The sequence below is a fragment of the Erithacus rubecula genome, assembly GCF_903797595.1.
Source record: "Erithacus rubecula genome assembly, chromosome: 22".
NCBI classification, from domain to species: domain Eukaryota; kingdom Metazoa; phylum Chordata; class Aves; order Passeriformes; family Muscicapidae; genus Erithacus; species Erithacus rubecula.
Genome location: NC_136674.1, coordinates 10,621,612 through 10,639,281, shown reverse-complemented (window position 1 = coordinate 10,639,281; position 17,670 = coordinate 10,621,612). Strand labels below are relative to the sequence as shown.

The following is a 17,670-nucleotide window of genomic DNA, read 5'->3' as shown; positions in this document are numbered from 1 at the left end:
GGGCGTCCAGCCAATAGACTGTCGGCGCCGCGGCGCGGGGGGTGGGCGCTGTGGGGCGGGGCGGCAGGGTCGGGGCGCGCGCGCGGGGCCGGTCCCGCCGCCCGCCGTGAGGGGGAGCGGAATCTCCCGCCATTTTTCAACCGTCCCGCCCGCGCCCCGCCGGGTCCCACCATGGCGCCGCTACTGGGCCGCAAGCCGTTCCCTCTGGCTAAGCCATTGCCACCGGGGGAGCCGGGCGAGCGGTTCGTCATCCCCCACACGCAGGAGGCCTTCCGCACCCGCGAGTATCCGCCACGCCGGGGGCGTGGGGGGGCTGGGGAGGGTCCCGGGGCAGTGGAGCTGAACAAAGCGGTGGTGGGGCCGGGCGGGGAGTGGGACTGTGAGGAGAGCACGGCGGGCGCTGCCGCGGGGTCGTTGTTCCCTGAAGAGTTCTGGAGCCTGTTCCAGGCGGACGGAAGAAGCGGGACAGCAGGTCCGCGTGGCTGGAGCGGACGGAGAGCGGAATTAACGGGCACCGGGGACTGTCAAAGTGGGCTGTGAGAGCAATTCAGGCACTCCTGGAGCGAGTGCGGACATAGGGGTTCTGCGGGCAAGGAGCACACTGGCATCGGAGGCTTCCGCAGTCCTTAATTTCTTGAGAATTAAACAGCGGCAGTAGCTTTCCCTGTGTGCATCTCAGGCTTTCGTTCAGAACGTATCTCTTCCTAGGCTTTTTTTGCAAAAAAAGCAATTTTTAAATTTTTTTTTTCCTCTCTGCGTGTGACAACCCTTGATCGCAGGAAGTGACCATAGGCCGGGCAGCTGACTGACAGAGCTGCGCGGCAGCAGAACCGCGTCCAGGTCCGCAGCAAGGCTGAAGGGGCAGGACCTCGGCGCTGTAACGTGCAGACTTGCCACTTCAGATGGCTGGGTTGGCTTTTGTGTTATAAAAATCAGGATCTGAGTTGAGAACTAAGGAAGGGCTCTAAGTGAAAGGTGATGTTGGAAGTGTGGAAGACAAAAGGGCTCCAGAACTTCCACATCCTCTGTGTTGCAGTGTCTTGCTTCTGCAGTGAGCAGAACAGGCAGAGGAAGCCCCTAGGAAGGATTAGGTGGCTTTTGAAGAGGAAATGCATCTCTTGAGTGCAGGTGGACATTGTTAATGCACTCATTAGAACGAGATTAGATACAGTGTTGGAGACTTGCTTTTTAACTGTATTTCAGATTAGAACATTCAGTGCCAACCTGCTCTTTTGGTGTGTGCAAACTGAAAGTAGCTCAGTCATTCACCTGACCAGGCAGTTCTTTCCCTGTGAGGAATGATCAGTGATCAAAAAGAGTTTAAGCCTAAATGCTACTTTTATAAAAGAAGATGTGTCTTTAAGGGTTATGTGCCTTGTCAGAACAGTACACAGGTGTTCTGGGCTTCGTCTGAGAGCATCTTCTTGTTGGGTGGCTCTTGTGGACCTATTGAGTAGGTAGAGAACGTGTTTGTGCAAACACTTGGGTGGTATTAAAATTAAGGGAAAAACGTTTCTCCTTCTGAGAGAAGAGGGTGTTAGCTGTAGGATCAGATGGAAAGAGGAAACCATGGCAAGCTCTGAGGTTCTGGAGAGATGCTCTTTTCTTGGAGGAAGTACTTTATGGGGTGCTGTGGGAGGCAGCCATGTTCTAGAAAGTTCATCTTGGCAGGCAAACGTCATGAGGCTATAAAGAGAAACCAAGCAATGCTGGGTTTCTTCTTTGCCTTGTTGACTGTGTATAATATATGCTAGGCCAAAAGTGGAACAGAATATTGCAAATGAGCCAGTGGAGGGAGATGTTACCCAAGGAAGACTTGGAGGGGTTTTTTAGCCACTTTTATTTATTCTAGATAGTGTTGAGGAGGAGTGGCTCTGGAAGATGGGAAGGGCCTACTGGGAGTGTGCCAGGAGGTACCCGAGTCTTTACTCAGTGTTACTTATGCCAAGACCTGACAGAGTATATTTTCCTGAATTGTTTTCTATCTTGGAAAATTATTGATCAACTCTTTCCCTAAAGAAAAAGTTGGGGTTTTTTTGTTACAATTTGTAGTTGCTGCAGATTGGGTTGCACAAAAAATGGACACTGTGGTGGTGTGCATGAGAGACATCTGCTCCTTGGGTGTGTGTTGTGGAAGTGTTTGCCGGCAGTGGGAGTGGAATAAGCTGGTCAGCAGAGCTCAGGTGTTTATTTGGGCCTCTTTTTCCTTTGCAGCTTTAGTTTTTCCTTTGACTGCCAAATCCTGCAAAAATCTTCTAAGAGAAGTTCTGCCAGGGCTAGACTCATGTGGGGTCTGCTTTGAGCAGGAAAATGCTTTGCATGTGTATGGTCCTGTCACTAGTGCAGTGGATGCTGAATATTTACGGACTCCCGAATACGCAGAGTGTACCCTGGTGAAGAGTCAGCTCAGCTGTGGGCGTGTGGGTCTGCCGCAGCAGGTTTGGAAAACTGCTGCTGGATCAGGAGAGATGCTGAGTTCAGAGACTCAGCCAGCCTGGGCTGTTCCAGGCAAAGCTTTCCCTCAGCTTCCTGTGCATGGTTTTGGGAAGCTGTATTGTCTCCTCTCTGGATAAAAGCCTGTTGTCTTTCTTTAGTTCATACTTCTATATGGTATCAGCACAAGGAAGAAGAGGGGTTGGGCCAGGTTTGGCAGGTTAAAGGCTACTGCTCACATCCTTGCATGTGATACCAGCCAGACAAACTCTGCCTGGAAGATGGCAGCACCAAGGCACTGTTGTGTCACACTCTCCAATTGCAGAAGAACCATGCCACACATCCAAGGAGTAACACCTTATAAATGTACCTGCCTTTCTGGGAAGTTTACCTTCTTGGCTAATGTAAATGCAAACAATTCAGATAGAGTAAAACTTTTTTTGGAGTTATAATAGTGCTCTCTCAAAAATTACTAACTGAAGAAGTTAACTTTTTATTCCCTCTGCAGTTGTTTTGTCCAGTAGTTAGCTTGGTTACTTCTAAACATCTTTCTTTAAAAGGGTCCCTTTTTTTTACTGTAGTTTTGTTTGTACTTTAATTTTGCTATCTTTCAGCATTGGGTGATTTGCACTGGAATGCAAACAGATATGATGTATTAACAGCTACACAGTGGGTAGTCAGGTGTTTCGTTTAATATACATGTTATTCATAGCTTTTTGGGCAATGTTCACAACTAGCTTGTGTCCAGGGTTTTTTTATTTATTCTTGTGTTGGGAATTTTTGGCAATGGAGGCTCCAGCTATGTAGAGAGATGGGTTGGTTATGGCATACCAGGGGCATGATGACTCGCAGTCCTGGATCAGACCTGCTGAGCGATCTGAAATTTCTTGGGTTTGTTTCCAGTCCGAGTGGAGAAAGAAACCAGCATTTATGTAGTGGAAAGTTAGAGCTATAGTAAACTTCGCAGAAATATCCTCCTGCATTTTGGCTTTGTGCTGGCCCCAGGAATTCAAAGCAGGACCTGACCTGGAGGTCTTGGCAGAGCACAAAGGCAGGATCAGCACTGTGGGACAAGTCTGGAGCCCTGGGTAAGGACTGTGTCCAGGGTCAGTGTTAGATGAGCTGACCAGCTGGAGATGGAATTAAATTGAATGGAAGAGGCAGATCTGAGCTCAACAGGGAATGGCCATATCTGTCACTTCTAACTTCCAGGCTGGTCTGGGAAATGTGAGTTCTGATGTGGTGAGGTTAAGCATGTTCTTATAGGTGTGTACAAGGAAGGGAACATTGATAGGGAGAAGTATCTTGGATCTCCCTGCTGATATGGGAAATTATTGTTAGGGGGAAAAAATTGCGTCATTCAATTATTTGGCAGCTAGACAGAAGGAAAGCAAGGGAGAATGCAGAGAGGCATTGGTGGATTGAGCTGGAGATGACTGCTGCTCCTACATTTAAGCTCCTGTCTGCTATGAGGATTGGATTTGGTTTTAATGCTGTTCTTTGTGGGAAAGGCACAGGAATAAATAGTATTGTGGTTGCAGCTTAGTCATTATTAAAGTGATTAATTGGATCATTGAATCATAGAATATTAGAATGGTTTGGTTGGAAGGGATCTTAAAGCTCATCTTGTTCCACTCCCTTGTCCTGTGGGCAGGGACAGCTTTCACTAGACCAGGTTGCTCCAAGACCTGTCCAGCCTGGCCCCAGGGATGGGACAGCCACAGCTACTCTGGGCAACCTCTGCCAGTCTCAAGTTGCTGTAAATTCAAAGAAGATTCCTGCTTTCTTGTTTAATTTAAATTTTTATATTTTTTTCTCTCCTAGCTCAGCATTACTACAACAGGCATCACAGTGGCATTTCTGGGCTGGTTGGTGGGGCTTTGCAGATGAGCTCCCTGTGAGCTGTGATTTTTTTTCCTTGGCTCCGCTCCACCACAGTGATCACACTTCCTGCTGCTGAACCATAGAACCTCTTGTCTCTGTGAAAAATTTAGCATCTTTTAAACCCCAAGGAGAGTAAGAATGGGCCAGAGGTCTTGAATCATAGTGGAGTGATGACTTGCCAGGTCTATTCTTCTGCTGAGGAGCAGGAGACTCCACAAGCAGGACAAGCTGGGAGACCATGGGATTTCTGCTGCATTTTGCAGTGTGATGCAGGAAAGGGGAGTGCTGTGGCACTCTTCTGGAGTTGACTGATCCTGGTTAATATCCTTGCACAGTGCCACTTGCTGTGTCTGTGTGAGTTACCTGCATATCAAGACCCATAATGCAGCAGCTGTACCTTGTTACGCTTTACACTGGGACTGTGAGAAAACATCTAAGGAAACTTGCTTTGCTGAAGTTGCAGTTCCTAATAGGAGTCTCTAAAAAGGACAAAAATATAGATTAGTTGCACTAAAATGTTCTTGAATGACAGAATGTGAGACATGCTGAGTGCTTTAGTGTGGTTGGTGGCTCTGCCTGTGCAAGAGTGTAGAGTATTCTGCTGTTCCCACAAGACTGTGGCAGTGGGCTGAGCTGTGGCTATACCCAGTGTGCCTTATGCTTCATGCTGGCTTTGCTGCTGGAGAGCATATGCAGGAGAAGCAAAAGGTACTTTTCTTGCTTCTCTTAGAATTTCTCCTCTTAACTTCCCATTAGAAGGGCATGTGGCAACTTGATCACGGAGCAATTGGTGTGGATTTACACCACGCTGATAATTGTGCCTGTGCATCTTCTGTCTGTAGTAAGTGTGAAGTAGCTGCTCTCTGTTTACCCTGACCATTAATTACCACTCAGGTGGACCAGAGAGAGCAGTCAGATGCTCACAGCATAATGGTTAATTCTCTCTGCACCCTAGTGTCTTGCCCAGGCACCCTTCAATCATGTATTTCCACTTGGAATAACATAACCTTGAGGCAGGTTGTGACACAGGAGTGTTGGCACCTGAAGGGAGCCAATAAGAAAGACAGAGAGGGACTTTTTGTACAAGAGCATAAAGTGACAGGAGAAGTAGGAATGGTTTCAAATTAAAAGAGAATAGGTTTGGATTAAATATTAGGACGAAGTTCTTTGCTGTGCGGATGATGAGCCCCTGGCACAGGTTGTCTAGAGAAGCCATGGAAGTGTTCAAGGCCAGGTTGGATAGGGCTTGGAGCAACCTAGTCTAGACCCTGCCTGTGACAGGGGGGTGGAACAAAATGGACCTTAAAGTCCCTTCTCACCCAAACCATTCTGGGATTCTGTGATTCCATGAAGCAGGTGATGTGGTTGATGAGAGAGATCCTCATGTTTGAATGCAAAAGGATGCTCTTCTTGGAAACCAAAGAAAAAAATGGCCTTTCTAGAGGTTTCAGTTTCAAATGGTTTAAGTCGTTTTTTTTGCTTGTTTTCTTTTTTTCAAAAGATTGGGGGTAATGGGTAGCCTGGTAATTTGCATCTGGATTTTGTAGCGCCACCATAAGGCACCGTAGTAGCAGTGCCACAGCAGTTACTGTCAGGAATTTAACAGCAATCCATGCTATACTTCCTGCATGTGCCTGTGACATTGATTGTGCTGTTTTCCAATGTATCAGACTGGAAAAGCTGAAAAGTAAGTTAGCAGTGCTGTGAAACCTTCAGCCACCTGTCTTCTCCTTGTGCAGTGCAGCTGATCTATTGGTGATGTGAACCTTCTGTGCCAGGATGAGCAGGACAGGCATTTTGGCCTCAGAAAGCACCAACACATTGAGTTTTAGCACAGCATCCTCACAGTAGTCACAGGATTAGACTGTACTGAGGCTCTCCTTTAGCCTTTGTACACTCCAGTCACAAAAGTTGAATTAAATTTTACTTTTCTGTACTATGGTGATTGTGCTCTCCACTGCATAAATCCTGTTTTCCTGAGCTGCCACTTGTACAGAGAGTACGAAGCACGTTTAGAGCGATACAGTGAGCGGATTTGGACATGCAAGAGCACAGGAAGCAGCCAGCTGACACACAAAGAGGCTTGGGAGGAGGAACAGGAGGTTGCTGAGCTGTAAGTACCAGAAGAGACATGAGTTGCTGCCTTTCTTTAGGTGTTGGGGTGTAAGAGTGGGCTTGGAAATGTTTGTGGCTAGTTTGTGAGGTGAGGTAAGGAGCTTTAAGGAGATCTGGGGATTCTGGAGTTGAAAGCAAATTAAGTCCAAGTTTTACACCATCACTAATGCAATTGGGTAATTTACTTATTTAGTGCTGTATCTTGTTACCAAAATAGTTCAGCATATGGCACTTGGCATATTTTTAAGCCCCTGGAGTATTTGGAATATTTTAGAGGAAAACATAACAAATCTTGAACAATGTAAAGTCAAAATAGAATAAAAAAAGTTGGTTGAAGTGTTTGGGATCAGCCAGGTCCACACTTGCAATTATTTCCTCCAAAACTGTATTAGAGTTGTTGCACTAATTAAAAAAAAGGTTGTAGTGAGATTTTGGGGAATCTGCTCTTCTTGGAAACAACAAGAGTCCTTGCTCTATGCCGATTGTGTTCCTCTGGGCTGCTGTGGCCCTGACCTCTTCTAGCCCACAGGAATCCTTGGATAAGATCCAGCATGGCCCTTGTCATAGAAGTGAATTTTTCTGTAAAGGTGCAAGTCCTTGTCTCAACCAACACATATTATTTACTGTGTGATTACCAAATCGTAGTTATGCCAAACAAGTGATATATTTGTCCATTCTGTCAACTGATGACTTGGACTTCTGTGACTTTTTTCCCCCTAGATAAATTGAGGAGAATGTCCACCTAGGAGGTGGGATTTTCTGCTGCCTCTCTCTATTTTCAAACTCTCTCTCATGTTTCTGATCCGTTGGCATAGAGTTCACAGCCTTCTCCTAAGGAGAAATTCACCATGATTTGTGGTTAATTGCAACCTTAAAGCCAACAAATAAGAAGCCCATTTGCTAATAGTCCTTATTTCTTTCAGAGAAAGAAAGAGCTGCTGCCTTCAGGCTTTACTGCCTGATGGCCTTGTTTGAGAGGGCAGGGTCAGTGCAGAGGCAGCTCCATAAGCTTAAAATCCTGAGTCAAAACCCAGTGGTCTACTGCTAATTTCTTTTGGTTATCTGTGTTGGATTGATTGACCACTTCTGGAAACATTAAGAAATGTCAGTGAAATAGAAATGAGAGATTTCTCGAATTTCTCAATAACAAATTTATCTATAATCTCTCTAAGGGCAGAGAGGGGGGAGAAAGATTCTGTGGAATGAGACTTTGGTCTTGTCTCTTTGGAATGAGATGAAAAGCTTCCCAGGCAATTTGTCTGCTTTAATACTCAACACTAAACTGGATAAAAAAGTTCTTTTCGATAGGTTGCTACAAGGATACATTTGCTTATTGCAGTTGTAACACAACACTTATACCTGAGGGTTCTCAGCCACAGATCCTGGAGTCTGGGAAGCTGAAAGTGCTTTGGAAAAATGGAGTATTTTTTTTCCTCCTTATGGCAACTTTGAAACAGATTTTACTTTTTAGCCAGAAGGCTTTATGCAGTGTATTCCTTAGTGCCCCTGTCAGCTACCTGAGGTTAGCTTTTAGAAGGGAAATAAATGTCCCAGTCCTTTCTTTTCTTTTAATGGAAAAGTTTGAAGATCATAACATGTGAAACTCAAGATATTTTTCTCTGGAAAGATAATTTGATTGTGTAAACCTGCCCCTGTGCTTTACTGCACTGTCAGCCTGGTGGGGGAGAAGGAAATGCTGAATCTTCATCAGAATCCTGGTGTTACTGGAAACAAACATTTTAAAGTAACAAGCCCCAGGATAATTTCATCATCTTGATCTATGTTCAGTATCTAATAGAGAAACAGTAATAACCATCATGAAAGGGTTCACACTCAGTGCTGCTCTTTCTGGGTGTTTACAGTATTCCTTCTGGGATACAGGACAATTGGGATTTTCATGCCAGCTAACACCTGGGGGAGTGCTGGGAGAAGGGAGGAGAGCAAAAAGCCCTTGGATGTTTGCATGCTAATGGAGCATCTGCCTCAGACAGTGTCCTGGCTCTTAACAGGAATTCCTGGAATTGGGAAATGTGAGGGTACTTTGCATTTGAACTTTTATTCCCTGAATAATGAAAACTTCTGTGCTTGCTCAGCTTAAAGGAGGAGTTCCCTATCTGGTATGAGAAACTGGTCCTGGAAATAGTCCACCACAACACTGTGTCATTGGAAAAGTTGGTGGATGCAGCTTGGTTGGAAATCATGACCAAATTTGCAGTGGGAGAAGAGTGTGACTTTGAGGTAAGGATATGTTTTCTATTTTATCCCGTGCTTCTGTGTAGGGCTAATTCCAGATAGCTAAAGAGCCAGGAGATGGAAAGAATATGTTATCCATTCAAGTTACTAGAAGGATGTGAAAATTTATTCTCTGGAGAATCCCAGTGACAGCACCTGCTTTTGGATGGAAAATGGTTTTGTGGCTCAGCCATACTTTTGGTCAGAGATGTTCCTATCTATGGCAAGGATTTGGAACTGAATGATCTTTAAGGGCCCTCCAACTCAAACCATTCCAGGATCCTGGAATAATAGCAAGAGCAAAAGGACTAATACTTGTGTGTGCATGAGAAACAGATAAAATTGTTATACTACTTAAATATTTGATGATCTGCTTATATATAAATACATTATTTAATTAGAAGAAATTAAAAATAATCATCTGTCATAATCTTTTCACCTTACATGTTGCCAGAAGGAGCAGTAGTCTGAAATAAATGGAGCTTGAAGTCAAAGCTTAAAAATCTCTAAAAATGCCCTAAAGATTTGAAAATTCCCTCCAAATCCAGGATTGTTGATGAAACTCAAAACTTTTTGGAAATGTGGAGGGGTTATGTGACCAGTGTTTAGGACAGCTGGGGTTGCTGAGAACACACTTGCACCTTGTGCACATACGGTGTCCTTGGGCTGAGGAGGCAGCATTGGAAAGCACTGTGGGTTAGGAGTTTGCTTTTAGGTTGTCTAAGTGGGTATTTTTCCCTTCCTTGTAGTGTTAAAGCCCAGTAGCTCACCTGTCTTGTTCAAGTTCAGTCTTCTCCAATATTTTGGTGCAGGTTGGTAAGGAGAAAATGTTGCCTGTAAAAGTTGTGAAAATACATCCCCTGGAGAAAGTTGATGAAGAGGCCTCAGAAAAGAAATCTGACGGAGCCTGTCATTCTCCATCAAGTGACAAGGAGAACTCCAGCCAGGCAGCCCAGGACAACCAGAAGGAAGCTATGCTGAAGGAGGATGACAACAGAAGGGATGGTATGAGTAAGTAGAGACACAGCATGGCAGTAGGTAGCACCTGGAAGTGAGTGTTGGTAGTTTATGTACATCTTGGGGCTGGGCTGTGAGTGTCTAAACAGTTATCCTTGTTAGTGTTGAATTTTTGGGGCATCAATGCTGTTGGCTTTCATCTATTCTTGCCTGATTTAAAGCAGAAAATGTATTGTCATTCTAAGGTGTAATACCAAAAGCAATGCATGAAATGTATGGATGTCTAAAGTATAACAAGTGTATTTAAAAAAAAAAAGGAGGGGAACAGCCAAGGTTTGTTCAAAATTACAAAGTTCTGCTGCGATGTTCATCCTCAGAGGAAACCTCCCTAGTTTGAAAGTGTGTTCTTTTGGAGTCAGAGACAAGCTCTAATTCTCCTTGTCCCTGGTTGTTATAAAAAATAAGTGGGTTTTTTTCATTTTTTGTTTATTCTTTTCCCAGTTTTCTTATGTTGAGACAGTTTCTATTTCCTAGTTCAAAATAAAGCGTCCTTTCAAACCTTATTCTTCTTTCATATACTCTTCCATGATGCAGAGCTAGGTAGTGGTGTTCAAGGCTTTTATTGACTCTGAGGAAGTGTTGTTGAAAGGAAAACAAAACAAAACACCAACCAAACACATTAAGTTTATCCTGTGCAACTTCTTAAAATGGAATTACAAGATTCTTTCAAACAGATTGCAAAAAGTGTTTTCAAGCAAACCAACCCCAATCCCACAATATAGTTCTAACCTGGAGAGCTTTATTTTAAAGTCTCATAAATAAATAACCTGTTGGCATTTGTAAATAGTGACTTCCAGCATACGGGAGAGTGTGTGTAATCTCCTCTAATGTTGGGAAGAGGAAACCTTGAAACTAGCCCAGCAAGCAAATAGCAAAGTTGAGTGGAAAATAAATTATACCAAGATCTGAGCTTAAAAATTGTCTGCTCTTTCTGATGGGTACTGTTATGAGCTGTTCTGATTTCATTGCAGTGGTCTTTATAATCAGGAAGTAAAAGAAAAGATGCTTCAGAAGCTATCTGGCCTTACACACATCATTGGAAACAGTGGTTGTGCTTGGAGACAGGCTAATGATGCTTTATTTATACAGGGTTTTTTGTTGAGTGGTGATTCTCTTGAGATGCTACATAAGAGGCATGGGAATTAGCTTTTACTTCAAAAATGCTCAGTAATTAAATTTACAGCAGCAGTTTTGGATGTGGTGTTTCAAAAAATATTTACCATGATCCTTAGTTTATTGGTGCACGGTATTCCATCAGCTGTGGGCATTGCCAGTGCAGCACTCCAAGATCAGATACTGCAGGGTTGAGGGCTCTGCCCTTGTTTCAGTCCCTCAGCTGGTTCTGGCCTGTGTGTAGTTACCTCTGCAAGCTGGGACTGTCCTCCCCTTTCTGTAAAAAATGAATCTCAATATTTTCCAACTCAAGATGCTGGCAGAGTTATAACCAAAGCAATAAACACGCACTCTTATAATTCTTTTCTGTGTACATATGCTGTTACTAAAAGGATATTTTATTGCTAATGCTTTTACATTCTGGGTTATAACAGAACATAGGCTTATAGTAACATTATTGAAACAAAGTAATCCAGAATGTGTTAATATAATTATGTAACATTTCTTAGTTACACAGCATACTGGAGAAGTAGGAAATGCTGAGTTGGGTCCACTGAGGCTGGGGGTTCCCAGCCACACTGACCAGGACTTTTTCTCTCTAATAATGTTTTAATAACATGTGACCACATGATGTGGGCTGAAGTCACTACACTAGAATGTAGTTACTCACTAGAGTGAGTAATTGGAAGCAGTAACAAGCTCTGCATAACTGTGATGTAAGAGTGTGTGTGTCTGTGTGTGCACGGGGGGACAGAGCAAACCTTGGCAGTTGTATTAATGCTTGTGTCAAACTTGCTGGTTTTGTTGGAGGAGAAATGGGGCAGAGAAGGGTAGTCTGTCTGCTTAGGAGTCTGCTCTCCTTCAGAAGATAAAGTAAGGCTTTGTATTGGCTTTTTTGAATCATTTGTGCAGTCTGAAGTGGCTTTATATTTTTAGTTGCTTTGGGAATGAACTCTGGAAAATCCTCAGGAGTGAGGAGAAGCTAGATTGTCCTGAAAATTGATGGTGAACTGCAGGTTCTGTAACTTGAGCTGGACATGGAACCTACTCTGGAAAATCTGAAGTAAAGTGAATACAGGAGACAGCACAACATAGATGCTTTAGAAACACAGAATCAGCTGTGTTGGAAGGGACCTTAAAGATCCTCTCACTCCAAGCCCTCTGCTATGGACAGTAGACCCTTTTCCTAAGAGCTCCATCCACCTAGCTTTGAACTCTTCCAGGGATGGATGTATATTTTACTACAGTGGAATGCAACAGGAAGTGAAGTTGGCTTTTAAAAATTAACTTTAGGATGAATAGAGAGTAGTTTCTTATTCCTCGCCCGAGCTGTTTGATGGAATTCCATATAGCCATCCCTATTTGTGGAGTCAGAAAGTAAATCACAGAAGAAGAGGTCACTTGATGACATTATGCCGTGTTAGTATAATGGTGCTGGAGCTTCAATGCTCTACTATGTGATTCTGAGATCTATATTTTTATTCAGGTTTAACATCTACTTGTGTTCTCTATATATTTAGTAGATACTCTCATCCCTCATGCTTGCTTTATTCTTTTCTTTGAGTCCTAGGAAGAAATTCTTCCCTGTGAGAGTGGTGAGGCCCTGGCACAGTTTGTCCAGAGTAGCTGTCTCTCCCCCATCCCTCGAAGTGTCCAAGGCTGGGTTGGGCAGGGTTTGGAGAGAGGTGGTCTGGTGGAAGGTGTTTCTGATCTAGTGAGGGTTGAGGGGGCAGAGGGGAGGTGGAATGCAATGAGCTTTAAGGTCCCTTCCAACTCGGGCTATTCCATGATTGTATGTATGATAGCCACAAACATAAAAACATTTGGAGATAGATTGCTTTCTTCTTAAGACAAAACCAAATCAGTGATTCCTGCCATGGAACTATTTCAGAGAAGGCATGGCAGAGGCAGCCAGGGCTGTTGATAGGAGTTCCCTAAGCAGATTTACTGATTGGATTGTATCTCCCCTTCATAAATCTTACAGACGTTTTCTACCTTTGCATAGGTGGTTGCAGCTTACTGTCTGCAGAGACATGTGTTTAAATGAAGATGGTCCTGTGTACTTCTTGAAGATAGGTGTTACCGCCTTAGTTCAGAGCTGGTCTGGGCCTCTGTTCCCAGCCTGTATCCTCAGGCTATTTCTAAAATCCAGTTTGAGTTATTTTCCTAATTTTCTAGTTTAACCAAATGCTGTACAGATAGCAGGAAGTAGGATACCCCATCAGTGGTGGTCTGGATTTTTTAAACTTTTTTTTTTTTTCCTTTGCTGAATAAGATCGTGTCTCACCTTTTTTTATCAGATGATCGAGCACGTAGGTCTCCGCGAAAGCTTCCCACTTCGCTGAAGAAGGAAGAAAGGAAGTGGGTTCCACCTAAATTCCTGCCACACAAATATGATGTCAAACTGAAAAATGAAGATAAGGTGAGTTTTCTGCTTGAGTCCTTTCTATTACAACATGAATATGCAAGTTTAATTAATCACTGCCAGTGATTATATAGCACAATGTAGGACTTTCTGCCAGAGTCATGGCATTGGAAGCAGGATAATTGTCTGTGAGGCTGACCAGCCTGGCTGTTTCTATCTGTAATTAGGCTTTGTGCACGGAAACACTTGGTACTACATACACCAAGTCACAGAGCTTTATTGTAGTTGCTGTTTAGTGCCTCATCTCTGCTCGTGCAGTTAATGAGATGAGTGAAATCATGAGTGGCAGTTGTTGCTGTTGTCCTGACCGAGCTGCTCTGAGTTGGAGGTGGCAGTGCTTTGGGAAGCTCTGGGTAGCTGCAGCACTGCTCTGTGTTTTTTGTCTGCTCTTTGGTAATTTGACAAGAGATGCAGTGCTGACCTTGAAGAGTACCGTGTGTGGAGGTGCTCCTCTGGTCTCAGGAAAAATATCAAACATGAATATGTAAAAGCTTTAAAGTCAGTAGAAAGCAGAAGCTGGAGAAAGGTCGGAGATAAAACAGTGGGCTTTGGCAAAAAATCTGCATCATAAACTCATGGTTTTTACTGTTTTGACAATCTGATTCTCCTACCAATCTCTTTGTCTCTCAGTTCTGCAAATTCTGTTTGATTTGAGTCTTTCCAAGAGAGCTTTGAATGAGTGAAGAGTTTTTTGGACATGAAGCAGTACAATGATCCTGGTCTGTATTTATAATGTGGTTAGAAGTTAATCATTAACAATGTGTCTGTTTGTTATCTCCAAGATCATCAGCAACGTTCCAGCAGATAGCTTAGTCCGTACAGAGCGTCCTCCCAACAAGGAGATCCTGAGGTACTTCATCCGTCACAATGCGCTACGTGCTGGCACGTGTGAGAATGCCCCGTGGGTCGTGGAGGATGAGTTAGTGAAGAAATACTCCCTACCCAGTAAATTCAGTGACTTCTTGCTTGACCCACATAAGGTAAGAATTTCTAAAAGTACTTGCCTTGCTTTGCTTTCCCACCCATTCCTTGGGTCTTGGCAGAGACCTCAGTGTGCTGGTTCCAACCATTAGGGTTGGAAAAGCCCCCTAAGATCATGAAGCCACTAAACCATGTCCCCAGGTGCCAATTCCACGTATCTGTTAAATCCAAAGAGAAACAGAACAGGGAAACCTAGTCTTTGGAAGGTTCACCTTTTGAGAGGTGACATGGCTTGAACATCTGAAACAGTGGTCTGCTTTGAAAATTTGACATGCAACTCCCTTTTAGTTTTTCCAGTAGTTTGCATTACTTGTCTACAGGTAAAGATATGATTTCCTGGTATAAGAGAAAATGGGGGAGCTACAATCTTTGTGGTAATGTCAGGTATTGGACCCAAGACCTGGATGCATGTGACTTCATGAGGCCTGGTTCATGTACAGGGCTGTATTGAGTGATGGCAAATACTACAAATTTAGTACTGAGTACACACATGGCATGGATGGGTTCTTCCAGCCCTTTGTGCTAACAAGCCAGATACAACATTAATGAACTAAATGCCATACCATGAAATGTGCCATCCATCTTTTGGTGTAAAGAGCACGATTTTGTTCATTCAGTAAACTCACTTTTTCATAGACTCTATCAAGTGTTGTTCTAAAACTAGAAGATAAATATTTGTTCAGGACAAGGGGAAATTACTTCAAACTCACACAGAGTAGGTTTATATTTAATATTGGAAAAAAATTCTTTTGTGTGGGGTGGTGAGACCTTGGCACAGATTGCCCAGAGAAGCTGTGGTTGTCTCATCCCTGGAAGTGTCTAAGTCTAGGTTGGAGAGTGCTTGGAGCAACCTGGTCTAGAGGTAGGTGTCTGTCCCTGTGGCAGGGGTTGAAATAAGGTGATCTTTATGATCCCTCCCAATCCAGGCCATTCTCTGACTCAGATTATGACTGCAGAAGCCTGCTACCCTTAATGCAGTGAGCAGTTTCATTAGAAAAAGCATTAAAAAAACTTGGGCAAAAATTATTGACAGAAAGAGATCTAGATAACCTTTATTTGTGTTTCAGTATTAATACAAAATCATTCTTTCTTTAATTTTAGTATATGGCTCTCAATCCCTCAACCAAGAGGAAGAGCTCTCGGTCACCTGACAGAAAGCTTCCTAAGAAATCCAAAGCAGATGGATCTTCACTGGGACAGCCACTGAGTCCAACCCTGTGGTGCCATGTGCATTTGGAAAAATCTATAATTGGCTCTCCACTGAAGGTGAAAAACTCTAAGAACTCCAAATGTCCTAAAGAGGAGCTGGAAGAGGTGATGAAAATTGTGTCACCTGCTAAACTTGCTTCTAACTTTCACATTCCAAAGAGGGGCCAACTAGGAAAGGGCAACAACAAATCCTTGGACAAAAAGCAAAGAGGCAAAAGGGTTCTGAATGGGCAGAAGTCGTCAGGGAAGGCAAAGTCTCCTAGGAAAGGTTTGAAGACCCCCAAGATGAAAATGAAACAAATGACTCTTCTGGACATGGCTAAAGGTACCACTAAGGTGTCCAGGGCTCCCAGAAATTCTAGCGGCACGCCTGGATCTTCCAGGAAGCCCCAGAAACACCTGCCTCCTGCAGCGCTCCATCTCATTGCTTATTACAAAGAAAACAAAGACCGGGAAGACAAAAAAAGTGCTCTTTCCTGCATCATCTCCAAAACTGCTCGGCTGCTCTCCAGTGAGGACCGTGCCCGTCTCCCTGAGGATTTGCGAGGGTTGGTACAGAAACGCTACGAGCTCCTGGAGCACAGGAAGAGATGGGCCACCATGACTGAGGAACAGCGGAAGGAGTACATGAAGAAGAAAAGGGAAAAGCTGAAAGAGAAACTGAAGCAAAGAGCAAAGGAGAGGAAAGAGAAGGAGATGAAGGAAAAACTGGAAAAACAGAGGCGATTTGAGGACCAAGATCTGAAAGGGAAGGTATTGCCTACTTTTAAACTGGTTGATACTCCAGAGGGACTTCCCAACACACTTTTTGGGGATGTGGCCATGGTGGTGGAGTTCCTGAGCTGTTACTCAGGGTTATTGATGCCAGATGCTCAGTATCCCATCACAGCAGTATCCCTGATGGAAGCCCTTTGTGCAGAAAAGGGAGGCTTCCTGTACTTGAACAGAGTGCTGGTCATCCTATTGCAGACCCTGCTACAGGATGAAATTGCTGAGGATTATGCTGAGCTGGGAATGAAACTTTCTGAAATCCCACTTACTCTGCATTCTGCTTCAGAGTTGGTTCGCCTGTGCCTGCGCAAGTCAGATGTGCAAGAGGAAAGTGAGGTCTCGGATAACATTGATGAAAGTAAGGATTCAGCAACTTTTGAGGATAATGAAGTGCAGGATGAGTTTTTGGAGAAACTGGAGACATCGGAGTTCTTTGAGCTGACTCCTGAAGAGAAATTACGGATCCTTGGAGCGCTGTGTCACAGGATTCTAATGACTTACTCAGTGCAGGACCACGTGGAGGCCAAGCAGCAGGCTTCAGCTGAGCTGTGGAAAGAGCGCCTGGCTGTCCTGAAAGAGGAGAATGACAAGAAGAGGGCAGAGAAACAGAAGCGAAAAGAAATGGTGGCCAAAACCAAGGAGAGCGGGAAAGAAGAGCATATGATGGGAAGGAATGAAAAGAAAAAACACGAAATGATGAAAATAGAGCGGCGGGTGGAAATTGAAGCTGATGATATGATCAGTGCTGTAAAGAGCAGGCGCCTTCTTGCCATTCAAGCCAAGAAGGAGAGGGAGCAACAAGAAATACAAATGAGAGGTAAGAAAAATTACCTAGTAAGTAGAGTGTTTGTGTGTTGTGGACAACTTCATGGCAAAAATGACAACAGCCTGTTTTCAGAAGCACTGTCAGGTTTAAGGGATTTGCTCCTTGGAGATTTATAATTTAACTGCTGTGATTCCTGTGGCAGCTTAAACTTTGTAAATTTGAGAAAAACCAATACCTGCTTCTAGTTTATCTGTGGGTGTTTTTTGGTCGGTGCCTTTCTAATTATGGTAGGCACAGATTAGACAACGCAGTATCTGTTTTGGGAACAGAAAGCCAAAAATTTGTCTTGCGTCCAAACGTCATCAGGTTCTTGTGTAGAGGAGGTATTTCCTGCCTAAAAGCAGTTCCTACTGCAGCTGCTGGCCCTGCTGCTGTTCCCATGGTAGGTTGTTGCCAGCAGCCCTTCTCCCAGATCAGGATTTGGGCAGTAAATCTCAGTTTACTGTTTATTGCTTTAAAGAATTAGTTATGGAGGTGTATAAATATAAACTGTCTGCTCAAACCTCTCTAAATCATGCGGTGCAACACCAGACCTTGTCTCTGTGTAAGTAGTGCTGCTTGAGGAGTATAAATGTAAGGAGAGAACACTTTGGAATTATAGTTCATGGGTTTTATTGGTTGTAAATGTGGATGCTGGGCAGATGGAAGTGGACAGTGTAGCTCA

General features: G+C 43.8%; 2 protein-coding genes across 3 annotated transcripts in view; both read left to right on the top strand.

The window, feature by feature from the left end:
* Positions 1-35: 35 nt before the first annotated feature.
* The window catches only part of NSUN5 (NOP2/Sun RNA methyltransferase 5), a 95,744-nt gene continuing 78,109 nt past the window's right edge, over positions 36-17,670 (top strand). The window contains exon 1 of the mRNA XM_079324780.1: positions 36-40. The gene's annotated coding sequence lies outside the window, so the exon portion shown is untranslated. The remainder of the gene's footprint in view (positions 41-17,670) is intronic.
* Positions 43-17,670, top strand: part of BAZ1B (bromodomain adjacent to zinc finger domain 1B) — a 42,576-nt gene continuing 24,948 nt past the window's right edge. The window contains exons 1-7 of one of the 2 annotated variants that reach the window (XM_079324757.1): positions 43-284; positions 6,314-6,430; positions 8,526-8,670; positions 9,477-9,669; positions 13,095-13,216; positions 14,002-14,199; positions 15,302-16,997. In XM_079324757.1, coding sequence (XP_079180883.1) covers positions 172-284; positions 6,314-6,430; positions 8,526-8,670; positions 9,477-9,669; positions 13,095-13,216; positions 14,002-14,199; positions 15,302-16,997 — 2,584 coding nt within the window. In that variant the 5' untranslated portion in view covers positions 43-171. Of the gene's footprint in view, positions 285-6,313; positions 6,431-8,525; positions 8,671-9,476; positions 9,676-13,094; positions 13,217-14,001; positions 14,200-15,301; positions 16,998-17,670 lie in introns of both variants that reach the window. The other variant, XM_079324756.1, reaches the window with a different exon arrangement.